This window comes from Primulina huaijiensis, chromosome 3, assembly GCF_012295235.1.
Source record: "Primulina huaijiensis isolate GDHJ02 chromosome 3, ASM1229523v2, whole genome shotgun sequence".
Lineage (NCBI taxonomy): Eukaryota > Viridiplantae > Streptophyta > Magnoliopsida > Lamiales > Gesneriaceae > Primulina > Primulina huaijiensis.
Genome location: NC_133308.1, coordinates 8,191,943 through 8,208,370, shown reverse-complemented (window position 1 = coordinate 8,208,370; position 16,428 = coordinate 8,191,943). Strand labels below are relative to the sequence as shown.

The following is a 16,428-nucleotide window of genomic DNA, read 5'->3' as shown; positions in this document are numbered from 1 at the left end:
AAAAGCAAGAAGAGAAGAGATCCAAGCAATGGCTGAGAACAGAGAAAATAACAGACACATCCCGCCAGAGGCTATTCCTATCAGAGATCATTTCCGACCAGTGATCAACGATCATTACTCGGGTATTGCAAGAGGGACCATTAACGCCAACAATTTCGAATTAAAGCCTACTCTAATCAATATGGTTCAGCAAAACCAGTTCGCTGGAACTGCCACTTCAGATCCTCACGTTCACCTGAGAACCTTCTTGGAGATAACGGATACGGTAAAGATTAATAATGTTTCTGATGATATTATTAGACTGCGTTTGTTTCCGTTTTCTCTCAGGGATCAAGCACGAGGATGGCTTCAATCCCTTCCCTCAGGAAGTATCACTACTTGGCAGGAACTGGCGACGAAATTTCTGGCAAAATACTTTCCCCCTGCAAAGTCTGCACAGTTGAAGATTGAGATTAGCACTTTCAGGCAGACTGATTTTGAGCAATTGTATGAGGCATGGGAAAGATACAAGAGCTGTTGAGGAAGTGCCCGAACCATGGCTTCGAAGACTGGGTGCAAATCGAATTATTCTACAACGGTCTGAATGGGCAAACAAGAGGAACAGTGGATGCAGCGGCTGGTGGCACGATCTTTGCCAAATCTCCCGAGCAAGCTTATGACTTGCTTGAACAAATGACGATAAACAGCTACCAGTGGCCGGCTGAAAGGACAGGAGTAAAAAGGACAGCTGGAGTTTATGCGGTGGATCCGATTACATCACTTACCGCTTAAGTGTCTGCACTGACCACACAACTAGCAGCTATGAACAAAGTGAGCACAGCAGAGACTGAGAGTCCATTGTTTGTGGCTGAAGAACCATCTTTACCTGAAGAAGCTCAGTATGTCAACAACAGAAATTTTGGTGGATTCGAAGGATATCAAGGTAACCCTGGAGACTCAAATTGGACAGTTGGCTACCGCATTGAGAGATCAGAATAGGGGTCAATTTCCTAGTAACACCAAAGTTAACCCTAAAGAACAGTGCAAGGCAGTCACTTTGAGAAGTGGAAAGGAATTGGAGGTACAAATTCCTAAAGAGAGAGTGGAAAGTGAGAAGACAGTTGAAGAAAGAAATATTGAGGAACCCAAGACAGAAGTTGAAGTTGAACGATCTCCAGTATATAAGCCGACCCTTCCATACCCTCAGAGGTTCAAAAAGAAGAATTTGGATGATCAGTTTGCAAAATTCTTAGAGATTTTTAAGAAGATACACATCAACATACCATTTGCTGATGCTTTGGAGCAAATGCCGAATTATGCAAAATTTATTAAAGATGTGATGTCTAAGAAGAGGACTATGCAGGAGTTTGAAACTGTGAAACTGACTGAAGAATGTAGCGCCATACTGCAAAAGAAGCTACCACAGAAATTAAAAGATCCAGGGAGTTTTACTATTCTTTGTTTTATTGGTGGTTCTAAATGTAGTAAAGCTTTATGTGATTTGGGAGCAAGTATTAATTTGATGTCATTTTCTATTTACAGGGAATTGGAGCTTGGAGAAGTTAAACCAACCACTATCACCTTACAACTTGCAGAGAGAAGTCTCACGTATCCACGTGGGATCATCGAGGATGTACTGGTAAAAGTGGATAAATTTATTTTTCCTGCTGACTTTGTGATTTTAGATATGGAAGAGGATCATGATGCTCCATTAATCTTTGGGAGACCATTCTTGGCAACCGGAAGGACATTGATAGATGTACATAAGGGTGAACTCACCTTGAGAGTTGGTGGAGGAGCAGTCATTTTTAATATTTATCAGGCCATGAAGGAATCAAATGAGGTAAGCACTTGTAAAAGCATTGATGTTATAGACTCATGTATGTCTGATGAATGTGCAGGAACTAGGGATCCTTTGGAGAGCTGTTTGATAGGTGCGGCAGGAGCTGTTGATGAAGATAATTGGGATATAAAAGAGCAACTGGTGGCTCTTGAGGCACTACAGAAAGAAAGGAGGAAAGATGCACCACATGAGGAGTTGAATGTAAACGAAAAAATTAAGGAAAAACCATCTTCCCCTGACTTAAAGGATCTGCCAAGTCACCTTTGCTATGCATTTTTGGGTGAGAATTCGACATATCCGGTAATCATCTCCTCCTCTCTTACATGCGCCGAAAAAGATAAATTATTGAGAGTATTGAGGAAAAATAAAAATGCTATAGGATGGTCAATTTATGATATTAGGGGAATTAGCCCCACTATATGCACGCATAAAATTTTAATGGAGGAGTCATATACTCCTTATGTGGATCATCAGAGGAGGTTAAATCCAGCCATGAAGGAGGTCGTGAAAAATGAGGTACTAAAATTGTTAAATGCTGGTGTAATCTATGCCATTTCTGATAGTAATTTGGTGTCTCTTGTACAAGTTGTGCCTAAAAAGGGTGGAATGACTGTGGTAAAGAATGACAATGATGAACTAATATCTACTCGTACTGTGACTGGATGGCGAGTATGTATTGATTATAGAAAATTGAATAATGCCACATGTAAAGATCATTTTCCACTGCATTTTATTGATCAAATGCTTGATAGACTTGGTGGTTATTGTCATTATTGCTTTTTAGATGGTTATTCAGGTTATAACCAAATTGCTATAGCGCCAGAAGATCAGGAGAAGACTACTTTCATGTGTCCCTACGTTTACTTTTAGGAGAATGCCTTTTGGGCTATGCAATGCACCTGCCACTTTCCAGAGGTGCATGATGGCCATATTTTCAGATATGGTGGAGGAAATAATGGAAGTCTTCATGGATGACTTTTCGGTATTTGGTTCTTCGTTTGATCATTTTTTACATAACTTATCCCTTGTTTTGCAGAGATGTCAGGAAAAGAACTTAGTGCTTAACTAGGAAAAATGTCACTTTATGGTCCAAGAGGGCATTGTTCTTGGACATAAACTATCTTCTAAGGGATTAGAGGTAGACAGAGCCAAAGTGGTTGCAATTGAAAAGCTTCCACCACCAAAGAGCATCAAGGGGATTAGGAGTTTCTTAAGACATGCCGGGTTTTATCGTAGATTTATCAAAGATTTTTCTAAGATTACTAAACCCTTGTGTAATTTACTTGAGAAAGAGTCTATTTTTATATTTGATGATGACTGTTTGCATGCGTTCGAAAAGATCAAGAAGGCACTGGTGACTGCACCGATTATGATAGCGCCGGACTGGAAGGAGCCCTTTGAGCTAATGTGTGATGCTAGTGATTATGCAGTGGGCGCTGTCTTAGGCCAAAGAAGGGAAAAGATGTTTAGGGCAATTTACTACGCAAGCCGCACAATGCATGCTGCACAGCAAAATTACACTACAACCGAGAAAGAGATGCTTGCAGTAGTATTTGCATTCGACAAATTCAGACCTTATTTGATTGTCACAAAGGTAATTGTTTTCACTGATCATGCAGCCATTCGCTACCTATTCGCCAAGAAGGATGCAAAACCACGCTTGATAAGGTGGATTTTGCTATTAGAAGAATTTGACTTTGAGGTCAAGGATAAAAAAGGTAATGAGAATCAAGTAGCTGACCACTTGTCAAGGCTTGAACTGGAGGAGAAGAAGGAGGAGGAAACCATACAGGAAACCTTTCCGGATGAGCAGCTCTTCGAGGTAAACTCCGTACTTCCTTGGTTTGCTGATATTGCTAATTTTTTGTCTTGTGGTACTCTCCCTCCAGATTTGAGCTATCATCAGAAGAAGAAGTTCGTCCGTGATATCAAGTTCTATTATTGGGATGATCCATTTGTGTATAAGAGGTGTCCTGACCAAGTGATTAGGAGATGTGTGGAAGGTATCGAAGCACAACAAATTCTGGAGAAATGTCATTCTTCACCATATGCTGGACATTTTGGAGCATCACGAACAGCAGCTAAGGTATTGCAATCTGGATTTTATTGGCCTAGTTTGTTTAAAGATAGTTATACCTTAGTAAAATCATGTGATAGATGCCAGAGGTTAGGAAACATATCTAGGCGTCACGAATTACCACTGACAAATGTTTTGGAAGTGGAACTGTTTGACGTTTGGGGCATAGATTTCATGGGGCCCTTTCCCCCTTCTTTTGGTAATTCTTATATTTTACTAGCTGTGGATTATGTTTCGAAATGGGTGGAAGCAATCGCCACCAACACAAATGACGCTTGTGTTGTAGTTAAATTCGTGCATAAGAACATCTTCACCAGATTTGGACCACCGAGAGCCATCATAAGTGACGAAGGTACGCATTTTTGCAATAGAATTTTCAACTCACTTTTGGCTAAATACAGTGTGAAGCACAAGGTGACATTAGCATATCATCCTCAATCAAATGGACAAGCTGAAATATCCAACCGGGAGATTAAACAAATACTGGAGAAGAATGTCAACACAAACCGGAAAGATTGGTCCATTAAGTTAGATGATGCATTGTGGGCCTATCGGACTGCGTTCAAGACACCTATTGGGATGTCTCCCTATAGACTAGTCTTTGGTAAAGCATGTCATTTGCCGTTGGAGTTGGAGCATAGAGCATTTTGGGCTGTGAAGAAATTAAATTTTGACTTGCAAGCTTCGGGAGATTTGAGAAAACTGCAGTTGAGTGAGATGGATGAATTCCGAAATGATGCCTATGAAAATGCTAAGATCTACAAAGAACAGACCAAGAAGTGGCATGACAAGATCATTGTGAGAAGTACATTTGAACCGGGACAACATGTGCTGCTTTATAATTCTCGTCTCAGACTATTTCCAGGAAAGTTAAAATGAAGGTGGTCAGGGCCGTTTAAAGTGGAGGCAGTACAACCATATGGAGCAATCGAACTCAAATGCAATGATGGTAGAACGTTTAAAGTGAATGGCCAGCGAGTTAAACACTATTTTGGAGATGAAGTGCGGAACATGGACAATATCTCATTGGCTGAATCTACCTGATGCAGATCTGAGTCGGGCTGCCGACGTTAAACCAAGCGCTGCGTGGGAGGCAACCCACGATTATTTTTCGCATTCATTTATTTTATTTCTTCTTAATATTTGATTTGTTGATTTTAAATTTTTTTTTTCATTTTGCGTAGTAATTTTAATTGGTTTAATTTTTGCAGGTGTGGTTTATATATATTTAAAAAAAAAAAAAAGTTGGACAGACGTATGCGCGCCACAGCGCAACATCTCGCGCAGCAGCGCGCTGACAAACCGTGGGAAGAACAGAACCTTGTGCGCGACCGCGCCACAACTGGCGCCACTGCGCGTTCTCAAGCATACATGGCAGCGCGCGAGTTCTCGAGCGACCGCGCATCCCCAATTATTGACGACGAACAGTGGCGCCCGCGCCATATCACGCGTGACCGCGCACCGAACCCACTTAAAAAAAAAACCCTATCTCAAGTCTATCTCTCAAAATTCTCTTCTCTCCCTCAACACCACCGCCGCCGCCTGCTACCGCCTAGTGTCACCTTCAAGTTATTTTCTTCGGTACCATTTCCTTCACTTTGTTATAATTTGAGGTAAATTTTCAAAAATCAAGCATTGTGGGTGCCATTGGGTCTCTAATTGTTATATGTAAGTGTGGATATTGTGGAGAAATTATGCCGCCTAGAAAGAGGTCGAAGGATGTGGCTTCCTCTTCTCGTTCATATGATCCTGAAAAATTTTTGGAACGAGGAAGCCTTCTTTCGGGTCTATGAGAGCACTTTGTCTCGATCTATTATCAATGAACGAGGGCTAGATATGACGTACCCTGACTGTGCGATAATTGAATAGGTTGAGCGAAGGGGATGGTTAGATATAGCCCAGTCACCGCCAGATGCAGTGATATCTATAGTCCGGGAATTCTATGCGAATCTGAGAATCAAACACGAGGACTATGGAGTTTTGGTAAGAGGGCAACTGGTTTATTTTGATTCGGCAACCATTAATACAATCTATAATCTGCCGGGTTTTGAGAATGACGAGTATACTGAATTGATTACTGGAACTGTGGATTACAATTCGATTATCAGGACCTTATGCATCGAGGGTGCCGAGTGGCGCTTGAATCAGGGCTCCCCAGTCACTCTAAAGAAATCTGACTTACGCCATAACCCACGCAGTTGGGCATCTTTTATTCTCTCCCGGATCATGCCCTCATCACATCAAACCGATATTACAAAGGATAAAGTGGCGTTGATTTACGCCATAATGACCGGGAAGACCGTGGATCTGGGGAAGCTCATTAACGGTTTTATCATGCGTGCTGGTACGGGACTTATGACCGTCAACCTCCCTTGTCCACATACTATCACTGCACTATGTCTTCATGCCGGTGTGCAATGGGGCGCAGATGAAAAGGTCTTGAAAGCCAAGGGCCCAATCACGGTATATGAAGCACACCGTTTGCGCCTTGGAAGCGAGATAGAACGACGAGATGCTAGGGCAGAGTACAACCAGAGGGCCAGAGCACGCCAGCCACTGCCACCACCATCGATCCCTCGAGTCAGCCTGCGAGACAGGATGTTCCGCATGGAACAGGATAAACGAGCACAGCGCCACACATTGGACGAACAACGACACACGAATAATGTCTTCATGTCATAGATGATGGATTTCACATCGGTGTTCGCCCAGCGTTTCCCACCTACTGGACCCGAGGATGCCTCATGGCCACCACATCCGGCCTGGCCACCACAGTACCCGCCACCAAATCTATCACCGCCACAGCCCATGGACGATGATGCTGAAGATACTGGGAACGATGATTCGAGCCCCGAGTTCTGACACTCGGGAGCGAGGTATGTGTTGTCATGTTCTTTATTTCTATACATTGAGGACAATGCATACTTTAAGTTTGGGGGGTACAATTGCTGTTAGAATTTTTTTTATATTCCTTTGCTTTATTAGTGCATGCTAGATTTGTTAAGAAGAGTCGTGGATAAGTAAAATGTGTGGGCGATGATGAAAAGTGAATGGCGGTCCTAAAGTCTATATTTGTGATCATGATAACTTAGGAGTCACAATTATTCTGCACTGTCATGTTTGTTGATGCTACCGTTGCTTAGAGACAAGTTGCACGCCTGCGATGCTAAATAGGCGATGGAGATCTGATTTTTGGTAAATCTTGCAAAAAATTGATTGACACTTTTACAAACACAGAGATGATCTGGGCAATTTTTTTCACAATACCCTTGGGCCTATTTTCTTTGTTTACTGTCAATTGTAGCCCTTTGAGCTTCAAGTTAATTGAGATGCTTAAATTTTTCTTCGTGCACATATTTCATATATCGTTTTGATTGAAAGTTGCATGTGACTTGTTTGTATGAGTTGACTAATGGATTGATGGAAGTCTAGAACTTGTTTGAACACTTTTCAATGCGAAATACGGATAATATGTGACATAGGAATGATTTAGGCGATCTTTGGAGCCGTTTTGAACCTTCGAGCCTACCAAACGAAAATGAAATATCTCTAGTGTCCCATTTTGAGCCCACTAAAGAATCAAGTGGTGTGTGTCAGTGACACACAATAGTCCCCACTTGTATCTATTCTGCAACCCCACAACAACTACCTAATGAAGCTTTTACACTTATTGTCCTACCTAATTTTGAGAGAAATAAGTTCATGGGTGTTGTAATGATCCAAACACTCCTTGAAAAGAAAAAGAAAAATTGAAGTGTGCAAAAAAGAGTTGAAAAAAAAAAGGGAAAGAGATCAAAGAATGAATCAAACAAAAGTGGTGAAAAAGGAAAAATTGGAAAATGGAGGATATGATTGGGAAGAAAACAATAAAGTGATGGTGAATGAAATGATAGTGGGAATGATGAAAATTTGATTATTTCTCTCAAATTTTGATTTCCATACCCTTTATTGTAGCCGTGAGCCGTGGCCTAACGTTACAAGCCTACAAGACCTATTAACCTTGTCACATTTACCCAATATACTAGTGGAAAAAAGTCGTTCAAGTCAAGCCTATGGATACCTGAAATACATTGTCAACGAGTATAAACTTTGATCACTTGCTCGCAAGCATCTCATTGTGTGATTTCATCTTTGGCATACTTGTGTGATCATCTTTCGAGCCAAATAATCACCGATAAAGTCCTATGTGATCTGTGAATGGGAACTTATATTTCAATGAATTGTGAGTTGAACTGAACTGATGATTTCTTGATTCTGTAAGGCGAATGGGCATTGCGACTCTATTTGAGCATTCGATGGGTAGACGAACTTTGACATATCACACACACGTGACTCTTGGGGAATCTTGAATTACATGAAATTAAACGAGTCGGTGGTCAATATCACTTTTCGCATATCCATGACTGTAGTAGTTTGCGTATATTTTTTTTTCCCGTCTTTATTAGCTTTTATTCTATTTTGCTCGGGACTAGCAAAAGTTCAAGTTTGGGGGGTTTGATTAGTGCAATATTTGCACTTAATTTACATTAGAATCAATTTTGAATTATGATTGTTTCGAACAGAATTATGCGTTTTTGTTTGTTTTTGGTGTCATTTCAGGAATGGAGCAAAAGCGGACACGAAGCCAAGTGAGCCAAGAAAACAAGTGCACAACAAACACACTATCGGACAGAACCTCAATGATTCGCAAAGATGAGGCACACGAGCAGAAGCGTGTGCACGGCCGCGCGACTTCTCGCGAATCCGCGCGCGCGCACATACACGCATGTCTTCAACCCGAGAAGCGCGCGCGGCAGCTCCACAACTCGCGTGACCGCGCGCGCGCAGCAGCAAGCCAAACGACAGAAGCCCGTGTGCGTCCGCGCAAGATCATGCGCCACAGCGCGCGCCGCACGTCCAGAATATTATAAATCGCGCGAATTAGGTCAGGATTTAGGGGGAGAGCCGCTTTTTGGAGAAATTACAGGCACTAGAGGTTTTGGAGAAGAAATCAGGGAGCAAAAAGAGACGAAGGCAAGATACGCGAATAACAATTACAAAGACGAAGAGCGACGGATCTGGGGACATAAACGACAATTCGGATTTGTTATTTGTTCTTTCGTATTTATAATTTCTCGTATTTCAATGTTTAATACTTCGAACATGCGTTGTTTTTATTGCAATTTCGTCATGAACTAATTTTCTAGTCTAGAGATTGACGTAGCTTTGTGGAAACGATGATTTGCCTTGGTTATTTTATATGATTGAATTCCATTTCATATTTAATTGTGTTTCTCTGTGTTTATTTCACTGCAATTTACTGGCCATAAATTGTATGCTGTTTGATTAATTCTATAACTCGGGAGAGGGATTAGGATTATAAATCATTAGAAGCACATCGTTGAATGTTTATAGCGTTCGGAAGGCGTTTAACTTTGACGAGGCTTAGGTAAGAACATTGTTTGCATTTATCCATGAAACTTAGATTTTAACTAGGAATAGTAGAATCGAAGTTTGATTGATACAGTTTATTCGTCACTTGGAAAAGGAGGAATAAAACAATTAAGTGTTCTTGGCCATTAAATAATTGGAATTCAGGAATATAAATTTAACTGGGAATAATTATCGTGGAAACTTAGTGAAATCATTTCTCTAGATATTTTCTCTTCTTGATATTTTCCTCAACCCGGTATTAGATTAATTTTTTATTTTCAATTTATTCGTTCAAACAAACCAATTCGCTTATGATTTTTCTAGATAAAGTCTTGACTATTTTAATTACAAACATTGATATATATTTTTATACACACTCCTCGTGGGATCGACACTCGTACTAAAAAATCTCATTTTACTATAACTTGACGTCGTGCGCTTGCGAGCAATCAAGAAAACACGCAACAAGATGCAGACACAACTCTCCGTCGATGGACTGAAAATCAAAGTTTCCGATCCGAAGAAGGAACTAAAACATGAGGTTCAGTTGTTGGCTGACATTGTAGCCAAGGGGTTATTGGCAAAGACAGAATCCTTTGTTGCCCTTACCTTAGAGAAATTTCAAGCCCTTACCATTATCATGGTAGGACGAAGATTCAACTGGAGGCGACTCACCTTCACCATATTGAAGAACATGCTTCAATCCACCAAACAGTCCAAAGGATTTGTTGTTCAGTTGAGCTATTTGCTGAAAATCAAAGGGTTGGTGGCTGATGATTCTGAAAGATCATCCAAATTCAAAGTTTTTAATGTTAAGAAAATTATGCCGCCCAAAGCCAAACTGGATCTAACTCCTAATCAATTCGTCAACATCAAAAAGGAGATTGGAGCACAGCATGCTGCTCCCAAGTCTGTAAAAAGGGCAAAAACTCTGGCACAGCTGAAGACCTCCAAAAGAAAGCTGATTGTCAGTGAATCGGAAATGGAGAAAACCCTATCTCCCAAAGTTACCAAAAAGCCCAGAACTCAGAAAACCAAGCAAATAGTCTCGCTGGAAGCTACTCAAACTAAAATGTTGAAACCTTCTGATGCTCAACAGCCTATTCAGGCTATTCCTCTAAAAGCCATTCCAGCTGAAGTTTTAGCAAGAGATCAGTTGCCTCAATCAACTGATCCATCCAAGAAGGTCATCACCTCAGCAGGTGAAAAGGAGTCTGTCAGGGCCGTATCTTCTCTACAAACTGTCAATCGCACTACCATTTTTGCTCAGGCTCGACCAAAAGGGGTCACTATTAGAGAATTGATGGAAACGACTCTTTCGGGTCTGAACATTCCACACATTCTTTCTGATGAGAAAGGCAAGGGCAAGATGATTGAAGAGCCCAGGCCAACAAATGCTATCCAGACCTACATTGACCTAATTTGCGAACAGGTCAATGCTTTTGCAGCATCCAAACTGAAAACTTATGAGGCTTGGATCACATACAGAACTCAGACATTTGCCAAACAATTGAAGAAAAAGTCTCAGCTGAAGAAGTTTATAATGTTGGAAGCCATCGTTTTGAGGATAGTCAAAGCTGCTACTATTGTGCAGGCTTTGGAAAGAAAAAAGTATTTATTTGATTTGATGAGAGCCAAGAAGTTGGCTCAACTAGTTGAAAAGTTGAAAGCCAACTACATTCCGACGAATCCAACTGCTTACAATGATCGAGCTGTACTTACTCAGTTGGATTCAGATCTTACTTCCCTGCATGTACAGATACGATTTTAGGAACAAGATCAGGAATTAGTTATTCATGGAGGGTCTTCAGAAGAAGAGGAAGAACCCTCATCACCGAATAAAGAGCAAGCTCAGGATGTGCCTGAAACCTCTGTTGCTGATCCACCATTGTACTCAGAAGCTGACTTAACACTTGAAAATATTGATGAAATTATTCAGTCAGTAGTACAGGAATCTCAACCAGAGGAGCTCATTTTGAATCAGTTGTTCACTCAACTGATCAAGCAATTGTAGAGGCACCTATCTTAACTGAAGAGCCCGTTCAACAGGATGATCCAACTAATGTGCCAGCTTAGTTCACAGATAAAGAAATCGCTGAAAATGTAGAGGCTCAGTTGCTCAATTTTGAAAATATTCCAACTGACGATCCAGCCCAAATTTCAGCTGATTCTCAAGCAGAAGCACCAGGTGATGATCCTCCAACTGAAGGTCTCACAGATTTACCTCTACATCAGGACAGTTCAGTTGCTACTCAGGATCCTTCCTCTCCTCCTCCAGCGCAAGTAGAGGTTGCTGAATCAGTTGTTCCAGAACACACTTTGGCCGAGACAGTTGTATCTGACAGGACCTTGGTGGTCTTTGACCAAGTCTCCAAAGAACAAGAACCTGGAACTTCTGGACATCTACCTCCTCAGTTGTCTGATGATCTTGAAACAGTTCTTGAAGAAATTCAAGACATTCAGAATAATATGCACAAAATACTTACTGCAGTTTCCCAGATTCAGCGAACTCAACTAGCTCATACTCTAAAACTGAAACATGCAGAGGTATTCAACTCAGAAAAGATGAAGGCAGTTATTGCTACCGTGACCTCTCTTTCCCTTGCCATAGAAGATATTAGAAAGAATAGAGGCGTAGCTGAAAGTCTCTCTGTCACCCAAGATGTAATCTACAAGAGAGTTGACTTTGTGGAGACATCTGTTTCCAGAAAGATAGAATTGAGGCAAACCACTATGTTGAATGCAGTCTCAGACGTAGCCACTTCTGTTAAAGTTCTATCAACTGATGTTAAAAGATTATCTATCAGAATGGAGGCGTTTGACAAAAAGGGGGAAAAGAGACCTAAGCTACAGTCAAATCAGTTGACGAATATAACGGATTTATTTTTACATGGAATTATTTATACAGATTATTTCATTCTTTCATTATACGAATCTGTACACGACAGTTATTATTTTATCTACAACCGATTTGAAGGACGTCTATAAGCTTAACCGATCAGTTATCATTCGCTTAGTGTTGTCAAACACCAAAAAAGGGAAAATTGTTGGAAACTTAATTTCGGCTGTTTGACAAACCATTTATCTATTGGACGAACTGATCAAGTATTCGTATTAAGCAACTTCCCTAACTGAAGTATCACATGAGGTATCAAGGCAACCGAATCCAGCTGAACTGAACTTTCGAAGTTAACTGAGTGATCAGTTGGAAACTGATCAGTTGAACCTAACTGGATTCCTGAAGACAGCTAACTGATCAGTTGAAAACTGATCAGTTGATTCACTCTACACAAGCTTATCAGCTACTTTCATCAACTGATCGCTCAGCCATACACGTCATCAAATGAAAGGGATGTTCAACCGACATCAGTACAAGCAGACTGCAACTCGTAGTGGAACGCCGCATTTCAGAGTCTACAGTGTACGATTGTCAGAAGAATATCGACGTGGAAAATCAACGGATATAAAATTCAAATATTATATCAAGTTACCGTTGAAAGAGAAGCCTATAAATAGGCGAACAGAGCAGCTGAAGAAACATACAAAAACAACTATTTTAGTCAAGCTGTTACTCTGCTGAAATCAAAAGCTCACTCTTACTAAGCTCTATCTGTAGCATTCAAGGCTACCGTCTTTGAGCTTGTTAGCACACTGTAATCCCAGTTATATTGTTAAGTTGTGCTTAGATCAGTCACGAACTGAAATAGCCTGTTGTAACTAAGAGTTTCAGTTGTGGCATTGATAAGACCAAACTGAAGTGGGTCAGTACAAACATTGTATTCAATCAAAGTCTTTTAGTAGAAATCCTATCTTCGTGATAGAAGGGGTGACGTAGGAGTTATTCCATTCTCCAAACATTCAGAAACAAATCGCGTGCTTTTCACTTCAGTTACCTTTTAATTTTAGTTATTCTATCTTTCATTCAGTTTACTTCCGCAACTGTTTTCTCACTTAAACTGATTGTCATCGACTAACGAGATATTAAGTATCAGTTTGTCATTAAACTGAACTCAACTTATGAAAAACGAACATAATCTGTGAGTGTTTATTCAACCCCTCCTTCTAAACACATTTTACTTCTTAACTGATCCTTTCAATAGTGGATCGGCTTACTAAGTCAGCACACTTCTTGTCAGTGAAGATGACTTTCTCCATGACTCATTATGCAGAGCTCTATATCAGGGAGATAGTCCGACTGCACGGGATCCCAAATTCTATTGTGTCCGACAGGGACCCGAGATTTACATCGTCCTTCTGGAGGAGTTTACATGCAGCCATTGGGACGAAGTTGTTATTTAGTACTGCATTCCAACCTCAGACAAATGACAAGTCTGAGCAGGTGATTCAGATATTGGAAAATCTGTTGCGAGCTTGTGTGATCGATTTCCATGGGAATTGGGAATGGAAGCTACCTCTAGTGGAGTTTACCTACAACAACAGTTTCCAATCATCTATAGGTATGGCTCCCTACGAGGGACTGTATGGGAAGAAGTGACGATCGCCAATTCATTGGGATGAAGTCAGTTAGAGATCGGAACTTGGTCTAGAGATGGTTCAGTAGACTGCAGGTGTGGTGGTCTAGATCCGAGACAGGATGAAGACCGCTCAAAGTCGTCAAAAGAGTTATTGTTAGTTCGTGTGCTGGGCACCAAAGGTGCTTTAACACAATATTCTTCAAGAGGTGCAATAGCTCGTGTTCTAAGAATGTTTACACCGATGAATTAAATCGAGTTTGGTTAAAAACAAAGCGAAAAACACTCGAAGTAATCCTTCGTTAAGAAATGCTGATATATTTTATATATTATGCAACTGAATAACTGAAAAGGGGTAGATTAGTTTTCGCATTCACCAATTTAGTTATGGTGACAACTGAAATGATGGATACTCTTGCTAATCCAATTAGTTTGAAAACAGTAGTTGATCAGTTAAATACACAAGATATGTTTATGGATGTTCGGAGACTTCAACTGCTCCTACGTCACCCCTTCTGTGAGAATTCGGAATTTCCGCAGCAAATCATGTAAGAAATAAAAACTCGAAAACTAAGCTTAAACTAAGCTCAAAACTCTCATTCTAACTTTAAAACTAAAATATGAACTTAAATTTTCAGCTAACTAAACACGAGGAAGTAGCTCCAAAGCTCGGGGATTAGCTCAACGGAAAGCCAAGCTGCAAGTAACCGCATCCATCGAAGAGTCGTCACTGGAGTAGTAAAACCCCAGCTCAAGGACTTGATCTTTCAGCTCAAAGAAGCTCAACCAAGCTTGTCCTAACAAGATAAAAAAGAGAGCTAAAAGAGGAGCCAAGAAATTGGACAAACTTATTATGCAAGAAGTGACCATTGAGATAACCAATGAAGGAGTTAAGAGAAGAGCTAAAGGTTTGGACAAACTTAGTATGAAAGAAATGACCATTGAAATAACCAATAAAGGAGCTAAAGGAGGTGCTAAGAGGCTAGGACACATTTATGGTGCAGGAAATGACCTATGGTGCTTGAGTTAACCTTGACCACATTTATTCCCTTCCTTGGGCACCAAGGGGGCATCCAAGGTTAACCACATTTATTCCCTTCCTTGGGCACCAAGGGGGCGTCCACTTTGGGGTAGGTAAGGAGCCATTTTGGCATCTATAAATAGGACATCAAGGTGAAAGAAAAACATTCCAAAAAGCCTTGAAGATTTCGGCCCTCACCCCTCCACAAAACCATCCCAAAATTTCGTCTTAGGCAAGGAGGAGTTTCGTGTCGTCGAGTGCTAAAGTTCTACGTCGAAGTGTTGCAAAAATTAAGGCATCATTTTCTCAACAAATACGTCTAAGTACTGTCCGATTTTCAGAAGGAAATTTCGTCTAAAGATCTGCATTTTTGAAGCATATCTCTAAAACACAGTAAGTGGGTTTTTGTTACGTAATTTTTTGTATTTTGAACTTTGAATATATATATCATGACATGCATGTGTATGTACTTATTTTCAAAAATATCAGTCCTTTCTTTTAAAATTTCGATCGATGATATGTTCTATCTGTTCTTTAAAACTTTTTGATTCCGCTGTATCCGTCTGAATTTTTGATAAGTTCTGTTCGATAAAAGTCTGAATTTTGTGTTGCACTGTTACAAATTGATTTGAAATGGGACGAGAATTGTAATTCTGTCTGGCCCCCATTGGTGGGTATAAAACCATGTTCTGTCTGGCCCCCATCAGTGGGTATAAAACCGTGTTCTGGCCTTATCCCTTAGAGGACTAACATATTGAGGATAATTTGACCATGAAAATTATATAAGTAACAGTGTTGTGTCTGTTTTTGAATTGTTCTGAAATGATCTAATTTGCTTCTAAACTGCTCTGAATCATCTGATAACTTCTGTCTCATATTCGATTCGTTTCTGTTACGATAAGTTAAATGTAATAAGTTTGAAAGTTTGTTAAAAAGATGTTTTAAGAAAACTAAGTTCTATATGTATCATTGTCAATCGATCGACCTCCACTTGCTGAGTGTTTCCCAAAACACTCACTTTAACGACCTCGATTTTTTTTTCTAATCTTAAATCATAAATTCTAAATTTCTAAATAAAATAATTCAACATAATAATGGATCATAATAATTTAACATTTAATATCTCAAGTACATGAAATAAAATCCTAAAGCATCGGCTAACCAAAAATTCCTAAATTGACCTTTAAAAAGATCGGCTAACAATAAAAATTAAGCATAAAAATATCTCTAAATAAAATCCTTAACATAAATCTTTAAATCCTAAATCTATCTAGCTAGTGCGGAAACATAAAGGCCATCGGGTGTGTACTGCTGCACTCGATTGACTCAATTGTCACCGCCTCCAAAATCATCAAATCCTGTATCATACAAACCTAGTGAGTCTAAAAATTCAACACGCTCTAAACATAAATAGCAAATAATATATATACACTCACATGCATTTAAAAATCATAATTTTATTTAAAATAGCTTTTGAAAATATATAAACTATTTAAAATCATTTAAAAATCATTTAAGCATAATTAAATTATAAATCGTAAAATCATTTTAAAATAATTTTAAGTATAAATAAATCTTTTAAAAAAATCATTTAAAATAAGCTTTAAACATAAATAAATCATTT

At 39.8% G+C, this 16,428-nt stretch overlaps 1 protein-coding gene across 1 annotated transcript; it reads left to right on the top strand.

Annotated features, from left to right (window-relative positions):
• Window positions 1–880: 880 nt before the first annotated feature.
• LOC140972458 (uncharacterized) lies at window positions 881–2,692 on the top strand. Its single transcript, XM_073434883.1, has one exon. It carries the CDS (start codon window positions 881–883, stop codon window positions 2,690–2,692), a length of 1,812 nt encoding a protein of 603 aa, XP_073290984.1.
• The last annotated feature ends 13,736 nt before the right edge of the window (window positions 2,693–16,428 follow it).